A 16,312-nucleotide genomic window follows, 5' to 3' on the forward strand; every position below is an offset into this window, starting at 1 on the left:
TGGCCAACCAGGAAAGCGGGCGATCGTGCGCCCACACCGGATGGGTAGCAAGAGGCAGAAATGTAGTGTAGTAGTAACGGTGTCAGGCACGAGCAGGCAGCGCAGATGACATTGAGCCGTGAACCCTTATCTGACGCAAATCGCCACGAGGCTTTCGCCATCCTGACTCTCAGCTTGATTTTTTTCTCGTTGGTCTTTCTCTGTCTCTGTCGGCGGATTTCCACGGCAAGTGGCGACTAGCGTCTGCGGACAGGATGCTCACCAGGGTTCTTTTCCTGTCGCCTGGTCTTTCGTCTTCCTCAGTCTATCAGCTGCTTTTCAGCACTCCTCCGCATGACCCTGCACACTGGCGGGCATTCTTTGCTGTTACGCGACAGGACACCCACCACCTCCAATCAACACGTGAGTGTTTCCTTCGCCCGGCCGTCTCACCACGTCACTGCCTTTCAGATTCTGCGGCAATCTTTCTCATACCCGTAAGATTTCTGCATCCGACCAGTCAACACGGACCACTTTCTCCTGAGTGAGATGGGCCGTTTTCTTCCGCCCCGGTCTTGAGCACTGCCCAGCTGACACGCGAGCCTGTACCTGTTACTTCCGTTACGACCCTAATCATTCGAGGATCACAAGCACTAAGGCCATCCCACCCCAGTTCCTCTGCAAAAGAACAGATAAACAGGAGACGGGAAGACGCAAGTCAGACGGCAAAGAAAAAAGGCCAAAACGGCTTCACCAAACCCTCCACCTTCTGGTGTCTGCGCTGATCCATCATCACGACAGAGTGAGTAGAAACAAAAACCTGCCCTTACTGCTTCCGGGGTAGCGGACCGTTGCATCCTACGTTCCTCATACCGTACTCGCCGAGAATACGAGATCATACAGATAGTAACAAAAAGGAAACACCCACGCTATTCTCAACTGAGGAATGCAAAAACGCACCTCGCCGAGTATGTTGTTCGTTCCTGGAAATTCCTCTGGAGGCCCGCAGGCCCCTCATCCGCGCTCGGGGACCTGTCCGACCACCAAGAAGACTCAAATCTTCTTCTACTCCCCCCCCTCCTCCTCCCGACCCGTCGAGTGTCTTTGCCGTACTTGCTGCGGAGTTAAGTCGCTTGGGTCGTCCTGGGACGTGATATCCCACATCGCTAACAGACCGCCTTCGGGAGAAATCATCCCTGAACCGACAAACACCTTCAAATCCTCAGAGCGTATAGATTAATTCACGGAGAAGTCTACGGGAAAGTGCTTCCACGTATATGTAGCTTGTGTGGACGCATCTGTGCGCACCTACACCCGGTGACTTAGGAACGCAGAATAATCACGTGGGCCAAACAAGAAGCGACTGCACTTCCTACCACGCTCCCAACAAGCGGGATAAGCAATCCATGGCAATGGAAGACTCAGTTACATAGTGTACCGGAGGAACGGAGATGCTAAGGAGACAGGAGATACGTATGGAGCGAACCAATACTTCCGACGACCCGTTTGTCTCCCCTACATCATGCAGCAACACGTTTGGTATTCCAGAAACTGTAACGAAAGCCACATCTCTAAGAAACAGAATCTCGACACGGAGAATCACAACGACGACTTGCTCTAGTCCTCTCTTCCAGCCACCTTCCTCCTTCAAGCGGAGACAGCGAGAAAGCCCGGGGTTGACCGAAGACAGGCCCGTACGGAACGGAACACATGTGCGGTTTGCCTTCCCCCGAAACTACTGTTGGACAACCGAACCAGGCAGTGCCCCGGAGGAGAAAAGCTGAGCTGGAGAGGTGTTTTAGGCATGAAATCACCGACAAGCCGCCAAAGAAACGTATGGGGACCCCCCTCCGCCCCTCGCTGACAGAATCTTACACTGGGCTCATGTCTACGCTTCGACCGCACTCCCCGTCAGAGCAGGAAGAACTGGATGACAGTCCGTTGTGTCCTTCCTTCTTTTCTTGCGCATGCTCCCCTCCCTCAGCAATTGGAACCGTTTCTTCAAGTCTAGTCATCATCGCCGATTGAGCAGGGGTACAGTCTAGGGATTCTGGCCGCTGTACTCCTTCCTGAACTCTCTTGAGATCTCTCTTCTTCCGCATCTCAGAATCTGCGCCTTGACTAGGGTTCCCGGCGTCCAGAGTTCTCATCTTACCTTCCTGGTGCGAATTCAGCCAAAGCGGTTTTTTGAACAAGAGAGAAGTGTTTTTTTCTTTCACAGAGACACTCCTCACCCTCTCCTGATCTCCCTGTAACTCATTCATATCTTCTCTGCTTATTCTGTCAGACATGTCTCCAAGCTCGACGCGCTTCACGGTGTCGGCTGTCCCGTCATGTACTCCCCCCAGAACAACGATCGACGACGGTTCAGTGACAGAAGTGTCGATTCCCTCTTCTCTCAAGAGACCTGCTGCCGGCATGTCTTGCGTTGTCTCTTTCTCCAAAGATACGCAGCTTGTTGTTTCTAGTAACGGGTGTGCGTCAGGCTTCCGCTCCCAGAAGCAGGGCTCCACGTGTGCTTTACCTTGACGCGGGGGACCGGGCGAAACCTCGAAGCTTCCCCCGTGAGGCAGCTGAAAAGACAGTAGAAGAAAGACCAATCGACGAGCGTGCTACGGTGAAGGAAGGACAAGAGAGAAACATAGGAGGATTCCTAACTTTCCTCAACTGCACATGTGGACATGTAGACAGGTGTATGAACTCGCATCCGTGCAAAGAGAGATACGCCTTGACGTATCATCGACTAGAAACCAGCACGGAAGATTTGCTTGAAGGCCTATGCGCCGTATACCATGAATAGACATGTGTAAACCCGATACATGTTCCTCATTTACTTCTGCGTTGATCTATCTCGCTATGTGGACATTGAAGTCCCTCTAGAACACTGAACGCACCTTAGACCCGGAGTGACTAGCCCACTGAATATCGTAGTACCCGTAGGTGCTGCAGTCACAGGAGAGAGAAGTTTCTCCGTATCTTCAATGCCTCTTACCACCTAACAAGCACCTTCCCCTACCCACATCATTGTGAAGCACGACCGCCGCGGCTGATCAAAATCTTGACAACCTCCATGTGGGGCAAGTGAACAAGTTTTCGACAGTTTGAAGAATCTCTGTTCTCTCTAGTAGACAGCAACACCACTAGCGAAGACGACGGCTTACTTTTCCTTCAGCTGCGAGTTTCCCCTTGGCCCAGAAGACAGCGTCATGCAAGGAGAGAAAGCAGTGCTCAGGAGGGAGAGTGGTCTCATAGAAGCGAGCACGTCGAAGGAAATCTCTCATTGGACCTTTCCAGTTGGCAAAGAGAATCAAAATTCCTCTTTGCTGTAAGAAGGAACAAAGCCTTTGTAGCATGCGGATTGACGTGACGTCCAAATCGTTGATAGACGAGCCATCGATGATCAGAAATCGTGTATCGGGCTGTAACTTCTGTCGTATTTTACTATCGAAGAAGTCACTATTACTGAAATTCAAAGATGCGTCGAAACGAACGACTTTGATCCCTGCACAAAACGCACACAACGCCATATACCTTCTCTATCACCACATAAGCAGTATGACACTCCGACAGCAGGTATGACAACTCAGAAATGTGTATCAGATTTACATGTATGTACACTGCAACATGAAAAAAACCATTGATCTCAGCCTCTAACAACGAAATCAATCAATCAGTTGTTGCGGAGATGCCGATAGAAACAAAACACGAAAACATCAGCGCGCCCAAAAGTTTCGTAAGCATCTCTCAATTTACCCACACACACGCTCGATGGACCATGAGGCAAATCAAACAACAAGAGAAACCGCTTCGCAGAAGACCTACACTAACACACACATATTCATCTACGTGGTAAAAGCACAAACGCCCTAGCTCGGGGCGGAGCTCCGGGGCGCTGGACGGATCTCCACTAAAGCAGCTGGCATCCTTGCATTGAGAAGTGGCTTCAATCGTAAGATCACATTCACTAGTCAGCTGAATGAATGACCTAGCCTTCTTCTACACGGAAATCGCTACATGAAGAGCAGTCAGTTGTATCGTCCCCCCCCCCTCTGTGAAATGAAGAAAGACAAGACAAGCACTGACCGCCACCAGGTAGGTAGGTACTGAGCTCGAGAATCCTCTCCATCCAGCCACAGCAGAAACAAAAGAAAAGAGAGGTCAGTTACTTCACTCTGTGTTTCTTCTTTCTTCCTACGATTTCTCTAGTGCCTGACGCGGTTTTGCTGCCTGCACGGATGTGCCTATAAACTCATCACAAACAAATCCACCGCCCGCCAACACTGCGACAACACCAAAGGAAGTCTACATCTTCTCCCTTCTCCCTGCCTCTCACTTGTTTACAGTCTGTACCGTCAAACAGAAGTGTTACACACGTTCGAGTGACCGTCCATCTGCTTCGCGAACGGGAGTGTCATTCATGCTCGAGAAGATGGAAGAAGACGAGAGAAAAGAAGATGAAAGAACAACTACCCGGGCAAGGCATCGACAGAAGACTTCTTACCAGGTTCCTCCCTTGCCATAGGGAATCTCGCCACATTTCTATAGATGTGAGTCTGTGGCAGCCTCCCCAAGACACAGCATTGAGGCCGTGCTGTCTTTCGTAGAAGCCACAGTAGGGAAAGAACAATCGATGCAAGAATGCCTTCCATCGCCCCAAAGATAACGGTGATGAAGAAACATACAAGCCATAGGAGAACATCGAGACCGCCTGGAGCCCAAACAAACACACACATCCGCTCTCTTCATCATAGTGTGTCTCGATTTGACTACTTGTGTTGGTGTATGATTTTGCGTGCATGAACATGTATGGACATGTGAGCATGTGTGTATGTGCACGTGAATATACTTGTATGATGAATACGTATGTGTGACAACGTCTTCGACTGGTTCTTGAGGGGAGCTGTATGCAGTCACACAGAGATCATCAATATTCACGGACTCCTGAGAAAACTACAGCATGAGTGACCCAAGTGATATCGCAGGAGCACTGTAGATGGCGCCACATGTAAACTAGTCTACTTGAGTTCAGCCCCCCGGGACACCCAAGGCTCCTACTGCATGCAGACGTGAGCACATACACGTGTTCCCACAGGGAGCGCTCTAGATAGAACTAACGACAGACCCTTCAGAAATGTCGACCTTCTTAACATACGCTCGCATACGAGCAACAGAATACATATGAAAAGACAGATGTACTGACACAGAGGCCAACGGAAATAGACACGTCTTGAACGACGTAACATGTCGATATTCTTGATCTCTGTGAGAGTACATGTACGTACATTTGATACGTGTGAGCGCAGTAATGGAGACGCATGCAAGCGACCTTTGTACGATGAGGAAGTGGACATCCCCTGCATTGTAGGAGTGTATACGTGTAGCCATACTCATATACACATGTGTATCAATATGAAGAGTGTGTGACTACCTTCTGACATGATAGTCGAGAACAAACCAGAGCTCTGAGCTGACCTATTCTGCAGAGATGTATGAGTTCTTTGAAATCCATCATGCCGTAGACCCCAAACAAGACAACGGCGGCCAGGACGGCATTGGGGAGATAGAAAAGAAGAGGAGTAATGACCGAGAGGGTAAGAACCAGGACCAGGACACTGCTGATATTATGAAGCTGAGTACGTGCTCCGGTGCTCGAGATGACAGACGTTCGTGAGAGTGAAGTGGCGCAAGGGAAACACTGGAAGAAAGAGCCAAAGAAGTTACAGCAGGAGAGTGCTACAAGTTCTTGGTCCGGATCAATTTGATAAGTCTGCGGGCGCAAAACACAAGGACAGAAACAACTCAAGATAGAACAACACTGAGAGAGAGGAAGCCATAGACGGAAATGGACGCAGGATACTTCCGGGCAATCACAACGACACATACCTCGATCGAACAGAAAGCGAGGCATGAGAAACACCCGACGGGCAGGCAAAAAAATGGACGGGAGAGGAGAGAAAACGAGAGAATTCTGCTAGTGGATCAGGTGCCAAGTAAGAGAGGATGCGCGTTGAGAGGAGAGAAGACTGAACGGAAGTCTACGTGAGAAGAAAGAGCTCTTAAACAGAATCTAAATGATAGCGAAGTCCCTCTGCCCTGCACCTCTGTCTCTCTTTCTTTCTTCTCTCCCCCATAAGATTCAGACACAGAAAAGTAAAACAAGAAGAAAGGAAGAAAACTGCCTGTTTTGAAGCCTCGAGACCACTGTTTTCACAAGAGCCATTTTCTAGAAAGAGAGGATCAAGAAGGTCTTCTATGAAAGAGGAAAATGAGAAGCCGCGAAAGAAGAGGGGACCAGCACGCGGAGCCTGTTTCCCGCTGTGAGGGCAGACAAGAAGAGCTTTTTACCTTCTTCTGTTGGGTGATCGTCTTAGCAATAGATATATGAATAATGAAAAACATGGCTGTCAATGGAAGAGCTTCTCGTAACATTTCAAGGAAAACAAGGCGTCTTGAAATCACCGTTTCCTGCATCTCATCTTCAGCACACACATACATGGAGACCGCAGATTCGACACCTCTCCCTCCACGTGCTCTCTTTTCTTTCACACAATGACAGCCTGAGCCTCTGCGAAGGAGGCACAATTGCAGACTGCTGGTGATGAGCTACTTTTTCTGCACAGGAGAAAGCTCTCTCTAGGTAACGATGGAATGTAGGGCCGTAGAAGAACAAAGAATAACTGGCTCACTAAAGAAAAAAGAAAAAGCACGCGAGAAGCCTTTTGTGAATGACAACCTCGTGGACCTCCATATACACACACACAAGTTTACTTTACTGAAGAGATCAGCAGCGCGCCCCTCTGCTCGAAAGTGACCGGAGTAACGCAGTGACAATTTAAGATGAGAAGCTGTGCTGCAGAGGGGAGAGAGCAAGACGGGCGTATTCATGAAGAGGAAAAGAGATAGAATAGGATGAGAGAGGTAACAACTTCTTCAATGGCAAAGTCGGTCGACCGTGGAATGACTGTAGAAGGAGATTCAAGACGTCCTGGTGAAAAAGAGAAAACAAAGGTGGATGTAGTGAACAATGTAGTTTAGCCACCAATGTCTGTAGCGTCGCCTCGGAGTATACACGAATTTGGAAGTATATACATATGTATATATTTAGAAAGACAGAGAGTTATGAATGAAGAGAGTCATTTCAGTTCTGATCAAGAAAGAGAGATGCTTTGTAAGCTTCAGAGACGAACTTTTCTTCCTCTCCTTACTTGTAGTCACAACAGAGATGGAGAAAGAAGGAAGTCTGGGAGAGGGAAATCCCTCCGGTATTTTCCCAATGACTTTGAGACCATACTTCTCATCTAATCTCCACCCATAAGTGATGGCCGTGAAGATGGCTACGATAATCAAAGGTCCTGGTAACGGAAAGCATTTGAAATATCTACGAACAAAAACAGGACAAGAAAGAGATGGGCAGACGTGATTCTTCCCCAGCGTCTTGTCACTAGGAGAAGAGAGAAGAAAATTGTCCTCGTGCTGGCAGATAAGCGATTCGCCTCTGAATCTTAAAGAAACGGCGAACCCTAAAGACATGGATTCAGGAAACAAGATAACCTTCTACGAGCAACGTGGAGCGTCTCTCTCACAGACACTGAGGTTTCGGCGTATGCACGCATCCCCATAGAAAGAGTGTGACCTGAAGAACATGACATCTCCCTTTCTAGATTCCCATCACACACATCGGGAGATTCCTCGTAAGTAAGACTGATTCCCGTGACAGCTCTCCTAGCGCTGCTTTCTCCTAGGAGACCGACCCTAGATGTCAAAGAACCTCTGTGAAAGGCTAGCAGCAGCTATTGTCAACTTAACATTTCTATGCACTGGATTGTTTTTCTCCGAGGAGTTACCAGGAAAGATGAAGGAGAGACATCTCGAAGTCACCTGGCCCCCAGCCCTCTTCCCCGTGAGCCGACACTCATATTTTTTGACTACCCCTAGATGACTACTATTTTTGAAGCTGGCAGAAGAGAAATACCCCGTCCAAAGAATTCAGACATTCCCAAGAGAAAGAACGATAACCAGGCAGAGGTAAAAGAAGGGAGTTGTAGAGAAAGTAAAAAAGAATCCACCATCCATAACACTCTCGTCTCTCCTTTCATAAGAGTTCGTCTCATTTACTTTCGAGAGAGAAACTTGCAGAGAGCAAGAATGAGAATCGACACGACGCAGATTCCGACAGCCGCCCAGTTGAATTCAGGAATGTGAGTTAAACAGTACCACCACTGTCTGGACAAACACAAACAAACAGGAGAATGAAGGAGATTCACGAGAGTGAGCAAAGCGAGTCCTTCCAGCAAGGCCCTATGGAAAAGGATATAAAGTATCGTATCTCTCCCTCTCGAGTGGGAACACCGAGACAGAGTAACCTCACTAGCCCTTCTTCCATCCGAAAGCATGTACCGGCCCGCCTCCGGCCACCTTCATACAGAATGAGAATTTACTTATGCTCGTATACATAGATATGTATATATCACGCGTACAAGGAGTGACGGATCTCTTATGTGCACAGGTACATGAATGGTGACGAACTGTCCTCTGCTGAAACTACGAGAGGGACGACTATCAGAGGGAGAAAAAAGGAAGAAGCAACCGACACAAATTCTCCCGAAAACACACACGATATGTTCACGGTGTAGAAATGGATTTCCTTTCTTGTGTGTTTCTTTTTCCTCTTCTTCCCCTGTCTGGCTGTCGATTCAACTCAAAGCCTAGCCACCCCGTGTCGCAAACTCCCAGCTCGCACGTTAAGAAAAGATGAGACGAGTGCTGCCGTATCAAAGACAGAAGTGGAGTCACTGCGGGGAAGAAGGCCAATTCTATCTGACATGTAGGTTCGAAATGACAGACAGCACACTCTCTTTTACCTTCTCGAGACAACGAAGAATGAGATGTTTACACATAGAAACCTCAATTATACACATGAGACATACAAGTATATGTAGTAAAGATATCATACCGGAGACCCCCACCACCTCGCATCATGACTAACCCCCCAAGCCAAAGAACGGTCTTTTGCGGCGGCGTTAGAGAAATATCACCTGCACTGTGCCACTCCACATCGATCTATATATCTATCTCCAATCTATCTATCTTTTATCTATGTATATAAGATAGGGCATACGTATTTGAACATCCTTTCTTGGTGTATACAGATATATACATAGATAAAGGGAGAGATTGATCCACGAAGCCATCTTAGATACGTCAGAGCGTCGAAGAGGTCCCATTGAAGCGGATCATCAAGCCTTGTCAGAGAAGAAATACATTTGGTTGTCTCTCCCCCTCTCCCTCCATCCCTGTCTTCCCCCATACCTGAGAATTTTGAAATCTGCGTTTTCGACATCTGGAGGAACAATGAGACCTGTCAGATGACGGAGCTGTGACGTCCCGATTAAGAATGCACTGGCCGTAGAGAAACCGGAGAGGACGGGTACCGATAAGAGATCAGCTAACAATCCTGCTTGGACGATACGCATGATGACGTAGACAATCCCGACACAAACGCAAAGACCAATGGATATATCTATACGATTCTGTAAGAGTAAGGCCTCTTGCATCTTGATTTCACTCCATAGTAAGTTCCGCTGATTTTGTAGAGCTGCGTCTCCTCCTCCTTGGAGTGCCACACTTTCGTTGAGCTTCAGATCATCTACAGCTTTCTTCTGTAATTCCAGCTGAGAAAGGATATCCCTTTCTCCAATGATACGTGAGACGGCCTCTCCTGCCAAGAGATCTTCTATAGCTGAAACACCCACGTTGACATGGATCCCCGTCCCTAGAATCATGTAGATCAAGGGATAGAATAAGCCGACATACAACCCGTACTGGGCAGGAAGTTTAGCAAGCAGGGCGTACGACATGCCCATAGGAACTGCCATGACTCCTGAAGCAAAGAAAGAAGAACATCAACACAGTCCATCAAAGATACATACTTCAATAGAGACAGACAAAAGAGGCTCACAAGGGAAGAACAGAGAGGGAACCCGTGAAAGGTGACGAACGAAGACAACTTGGAAGTATGCACGATATACTGAAAGTGAGTGAGTGAGCGAGTCGACCGCGAGAATGTCCTGAAGCCAACAATTCCTATTATCAAGAGTGATACTGCTTCTGACTCGTGCGACCGCTGATCAAAACAAGATTTTGCATGCATGAAGCTGTCTTCCGCAAATATCCTCCTAAGAAGAGCACTACGAGGGATAGCTGGATCGACAGGGGTGAAGGCGAGAAAAACAGAAAGATACTGGTAGACAGGGAATCACCGCAGGGTATCATGTGATGTTCCTGCGTGCACAATCGAGACCAACGACCACCAGCTCTCCCGAAGGCTTGACACAGGGAAGGAGTGAGGGAAAGAAAAATTTTTTACACATCTTTCGCCCATCACCCCACCTCGAGGAATGCGTCCGAAACCGGCCTTTAGGTAGGCTATGTATAACAAGGCAGCACATGTTCTAGTGGTCTACGAGTATACCGATGGACCATTGCCAGGCAAGTGCAAGAGATGTGACAGAAGCACAGGTGTTACGGCTGTTGAAACAAAGGTTGAAGCTAGAAAGACAAAAACAGAACATGAACGGAGGGTCGAGAGCGATGAGGGTACTCCTCTCCGGATGAGTTATGATCGGATCGAATGAAAGGAGGAAAGAAAGAAAAGGGAAAGAAAGGGTGTTGTGCGAACTGACCAGCAGCTAAGCCCGAGAAGAAATCGGCATTGAGGTAGCTTTTCTTGTACGTTTGCAGCGTTCCAATGATCGGGAATGTCGACCGTAAGAAGTGAAGGAAAGAGAAGTGTTTCCAGCGGTCACGAGCCTGATGCTTTGCTCGAGAAACAAGAGTCTTCTGAGAGCTTCCGGGATGCTCAAATTCCTGCAAACAGTCCGGCGCGTCGATACACTTGCCTGGTGAGCTGATGAGTGGCGCTACTAGTGATCATGATGAGAGGAGACAACCTTATGTAATAAGAAACCCTCACAATAAGAGTGCTTCAAACACATAAGAGGCTTAGCAACAATAGGCGGGTACTCCCCTGGAATAGAAGCATAGGATGACACACGTCTCCAGTTTGGAGTTTGCGACTGGATAGGATAGAGTGCCTAGGACCTATCTCTGATAACTTGTAGAGGTAGGGGAGTCGGAGGGAATAACACGCAGGGCCTCCCGTTTCCCATCATGTTGAACACCCAACGACAAGTCGCCAACCGAATCACGCTTCCGCATACCCAAGCAGTGTAGACTAGTGCATACCCCATCGGATAGGCAACACCGCGACCAAACACATGGATATACAGAGAGACATGCTGACAGATACAGAAACACTATAAGGAGAAGATTTGAAGTGACTTGTCTACCGTCTGGTCGAGCAAGAACAGACCCAAGAAACCTCTCTTTAAACTATGATGTCATCGCCTTGCAGATCGAGAAACGTTTTCTCCACACTGAACTCCCCAACAGATACATCTGATCATCTCCATGTAATAGGATGGAAGTGACGTCCATTTTTTTCCCAAGCAACACAACCACACGCAGTGCAGAAAAATGGAACGTCAGCGTGATGGGTCCACTCTCGAGCAAAACCAGAAAAGACTATACCTGAAAAATGTCTCTCTCCGTGACTGTTTCTCGCGCGGAATCTCTCTTAGAATGTTCCTCCCGAGAGGTTGTCCTCTTTCCTTCCAAAGGAAAAAAAGAAGTCTCGTCTTCATTCTCCAGGTGCGCGCTACAAAAACACATCACCACGAGAGGCGGCGATCCTCTGAATACGCGGGATATATGGCCAAGATCCAGAGACCTCTATTCTGTCCCTATCATGTCTGGTGCCTACGTAGGATTCCTTGTCGCATCGTTTTCGATCGGTAGAATGAGGTGAAAGACGTTTCACCGCAGAACGTATGATTCCTGCTTCTGTACTTTCAGAATCGAACTGTGTCTAGACACATCGTTTCGCTAAAAAGGAGAAAGACGAGGGGAGCAGAGAAAGGATAGTCCGCCTCACGACCTTCTCGTTCTGGCCGCGTACAGACGAATGAACGCTGCAGTCCTGATGGACGCTGAAAACTTAAATGCTCTGGGGTGTATGTGTGTGCGCTGTACGTACGCACGTATACATGCACGTACACTTGGGTCGGCTGCACACGGTCTTCACAACTCGAAAAAGAAGTGCGCGGGCAAAACGGAGACCGGGTTGCGACCAAGCTTGGGGAGAGACAAGAAAAAGGGAGACAAGCAGTATACTTGCATAGGTGGTACACAAGTAGACAGCTAGTTCACGGGAAGCACAACGAAAGAGAGCATACATGCACGGAAATGACGCTCTCCAGAAGGAGCGGTACTCACGAACTAAAGTACAGAGACGTCACCTCTGCACAAACACGGATGCATACACATGAGCAAAGGTATACACACGCAAGTGTAAAGAGGATACACATACAGCTGGAGTCACTCAGCCTGGTCGTCTGCTCCATGCGGTGGAAAAGCACACGGGCAACACGACACCTGAGGACAGAGCACTTAAAAGGCCTAGGAAGGAGAAAACTCGAGAAGCGACACATATCGATGCAGGGATACGAACACACTCAGAAACGCACCCGCCTCCTGTGACTCGAGCAGCCTGAATTCCGGCCCACAAGTAGAGGTCTTGATCATCGGCAATCCGTGGTTCGTCGTTATCTTCTTGCCCTATGTCTTCCATTGCATCTTCATCTCTCGGAGTTATGACTCCTTGGTGTTCTTCCTTTTTAGCCAGGCCAACCTCCTCGTCGTAGATCTCCTCTTTTTGGGGGGGAGGCCCCCGCCTCCAGGGTTTAGAGACCAAAGAAAGCCCTTTACCCCACATTTCTCTGTCTCTGGGTTGAGTCCTGTCGAAACTCACAGTCGCCTTTAATGTGCAGACGTCCGGTCACAGGATCTGCCGGAGAACCACAGGCTCGCACCAACCTCAGCGATAAAGAAGCGACTAAGAAAAGGCGTAGCTACATCGGAAGGCGAAATCTTGCCGGTCCAATTGTTTCTCCACGGGGCGGGGGAATGTTTCTCAAGCAGGAGAGATATCCGGCAAAAATTCTCAATGGCGCATCCCGGAGAGCGCCAGTGAGAAACGAATAAAGTGAAGCTCACAAGACGGGCTGTAAGGAACTACTCGCCAGATGTCGGTCCCCTTCGGATAGCCTGTCTTATCTAGAATGTCCCCGCGCTCTTTGTTTCCAGTCACACCGAAGGCGGAGGAGGGTGGAGATTCGCGAGGACCCAAGGTTTTAGTGATTCTCGTCAACACAAAATGGGACAAACTAATTACACGAGACGGAAGCGAACCAAATGAAGCGCTCCTCCTGGACGAGGAGTAGTGCGCTACAGGCTCCGGAAGCAGGCAAAAAGTCGAAGCACCGATTTGCAGAGGCGCTATTACTTGCTATGGAGGCGAGCAAGGGGAGATAGCCCTCGGCTCTCGAGAGAAAGAGCACTGACTCGTCCTGGAAAAAGACATTGGAGTCAACTACGAGAACCGGCGACCCCTACTAGAAACCGCCTGAGCTCATTCTCTTACAGTATAGCCCAAAAAGAGGCAGAAAGATAGAGGCCGTCCGCCCAGACTCCTGCCAACAAAACAGGGTAAGAATAGACATGCAGCTGACTCGCCAGCTCCGCTGCAGTGTAAGAGTACGCCTGGCAACAAGACATCACTTCTAGACTTCAGAGTCGCACAGAGTCGTCGGAAGCTTCTTCGTTCAGACGCCACGAAACGTCCTCAGAGTAACGATTAGCTTGTGGTAAATTACAAAACACTATAAACATGAGACAGAAAGAAAGGCAACATCGCCTAGAGAGTTGTATCCTCCTTGCGTCGGACGGTGAGGCGCTCTCGGCTTGGCACTCAAGCGCCGGTTCCCCGCCTCCAAAATGACGCCTCGTCCCACCCAACTACGGTCTCCGGACCACAAGTAAACATTGCTGCTGCAACGTAAACATATCTCGGCAAGTCGTGAAGCTTATGTGTAAGCCTGAAGTTTAACTCGAGTTTCAGGACTTCCCCGGTACCGGAGAGGCGATCACTACGGCGGTGTCTCGTCGCCTACAGCGCTAGTGAACACCCAGCGGCAGCGGTGCCGGGAGCTTTTATACGGACCGACACCACTGTGCCCGCGCTCGCGCTGCGACCATAGATCTCGGCAGGGAGGGGGGTCAGTACTACGACACACAATCCGCCGAGGCCGACTTCGCGACGATGCCCGGTTCTGCAAGAGGGTGGTGGCTTTTTGTGCTATAGAGCGCAACCAGCAAACTGATAAGCAGGGGCTGCTTACGATGGCATGTGCTGACGGGATGCGCGTGATAAGCCGAGGAGTAGTCGTACTAGGACTCGTCTTCTACGCGGCCTTTGTCGTAGTACAACGAATAGGAGAAAGCGTGAGGGCACAGTACACCTGCAGGAAGGCGGCTGCGCTGGGTTGTCCTATGCAAATTGTACCCCGAGTTTTTCTTCCTGTCACTTATGTTGATGTTTTGCGGCTTGTAAGTGGGTCTTTTCTGCGTGTCGGAAAAGCATTTCTGGAGAATTTCTGTTGTTGCCATCTGAGCTGCAGCCGCACGTGGTGTTCCCCGCCATCAGTACAGGCATAGTCGTCTTTTCAGGCAAAGACGCAAAGTGAGATTGATTTTCGTTTTCCGTGTTACGGGTGAAGAGACACTCTAACAAATATGGAGTCAACGACAAACGAGACTTCCTGTTAATTCCCCACTTCCTTTTTCTCTCGAAGAGTGTGCGATTTGTTACTTCTTAATCCTCCCCTGTCCGTGGAAAAAAGTGAACACCGCTTGCAGTCCTTGACCCGGATGTTTTTTTGGTTCCATACCGGTATTCTTCTGTTTTCCAGCTTCTAGGGGTTTCTATTCCTGCGTTCTTGAGGCGGTAGGGTACAGGGAAAGCTCTGGCCGTTGCGGTTGTAGGTCAGCTAGTACCCTCTATCCGTAAACGAAGGGTTCAAGACGTCGCCTCGGCGGTGTATACACACCCCGATTTTTAGGTACGCTACTTCCTCGTGTACTGAGTATCGCATGCCCTTTGTTGTTCTCACGGACGCCGCTGTATTTCTCTGCTTGGTTTGCTTAACAACTGCTTTCCGTCTGTGTCGCCGCGTTGTCTTTGCCTGTATCGCCCCCGGCTTTTTGTCGGTTTCCTTTGCTGTTTACGAGAACAGCACGCCCTTACTTATTTCATTCTCTCCTTTTCACCGCCTGTACCGTCTTCTCTGTTGTGTCTGCGGCAGTTTTTCTACGCCACGCCGCTGCATGCGTCTCTCCCGGGTTCTCTTGGTCAATGCATCTTGACTGTTGCGCACGGCACTCCGCCAGGCTTCCCTCGAGTTCGTACAGTCCTGAGGACTAGATTCAACTCTAGTCAGTGCTGCAGGCTTGCTGCTTCGCCTAGGCACATAGCATTAGGACGGGAACAAATTGAGTATCAACGCAGTTGAGCCGTTCACCTCCCTGGGCGGGTAGTTTCTGACGCAGGACACAGGTGATCGTTTGTTCTTTTCCGAGCATCGTCTAGGTAGTACTGCGTGCTGTTCTTGGCCTGCTCGTTGAACTGTTTGAGCTGGGGGAGGGTCTGCAGAGATGGGTGGTCACACACTATGTATGGTACGCACGTGTGTATGTTTCCGCGGTACCCATTGTACTGCCATACTGTGGAATTCCCATAGGGAGCCTTGGCAGTCATAAGTATACATAGTTTCTTCTCGTTTGGCTCTTGTGGATCCGTCTTTCAAACCCGTATGCTGCGTCTGCGCCTTGTCTTCCGGGTCCCATCTTTGCTCCTTTCTTATAGTCCTTCACCACTTCGATGAGAGTCTAGTGATTTGGATCGGGTGCGGATAGCCACTCCTTGTTTATCTGTGTTTTTCCTGTCTCCTTGATGCTTCCCGCAGCAGCTTTACAGGTCGGTGTCTCGCAATCGTAGTGATCCTTGGGTGTGGGACAAGAACGTCAAGAAGCGGAAGAAGCCAGGAGGGTTTGTTTTCATGGCCTGCTTCTGTATCTTCTCTTCTTGTAAATCATTCTTATCAGGGGAGTCTTACTCGAATTTCTTTTTTCAGCCTCTTCCTCGCAACAACAAATAAGGAGAAACTTTGGACGGACACAGCCTACAAATCCCAGCATTGCATTCTTCTGTCTTGGGGTTTTTTTTGAGGAGGTTCTTTCTTTTTTCTCTCTATCTCTCTCCTGTTGGCGATCGTCTTCCGAACTAAGCTTTCGTTAGTCAATTGAACTCAGCTGTCTCTGTTCGTCTCATTGTCTCCATCCTCAAACACTTCTTCACTTAATTCCAGCTCGACGCCCC

At 49.0% G+C, this 16,312-nt stretch overlaps 1 protein-coding gene across 1 annotated transcript; it reads right to left on the reverse strand.

Moving 5' to 3' along the window:
* CSUI_007712 (stas domain-containing protein) lies at positions 1–14,090 on the reverse strand. Its single transcript, XM_068067856.1, has 13 exons — positions 12,564–14,090; positions 11,569–11,695; positions 10,662–10,845; positions 9,289–9,859; positions 8,095–8,202; positions 7,185–7,357; positions 6,325–6,455; positions 5,452–5,746; positions 4,481–4,687; positions 3,141–3,481; positions 1,855–2,552; positions 940–1,175; positions 1–657 (listed from the first exon to the last, which is right to left on the reverse strand). Exons 1-13 carry the CDS (start codon positions 12,809–12,811, stop codon positions 500–502), a joined length of 3,477 nt encoding a protein of 1,158 aa, XP_067920168.1. The 5' UTR covers positions 12,812–14,090; the 3' UTR covers positions 1–499.
* Positions 14,091–16,312: the final 2,222 nt, after the last annotated feature.

Source organism: Cystoisospora suis (assembly GCF_002600585.1).
Source record: "Cystoisospora suis strain Wien I chromosome Unknown contig_4143, whole genome shotgun sequence".
NCBI classification, from domain to species: Eukaryota; Apicomplexa; class Conoidasida; order Eucoccidiorida; family Sarcocystidae; genus Cystoisospora; species Cystoisospora suis.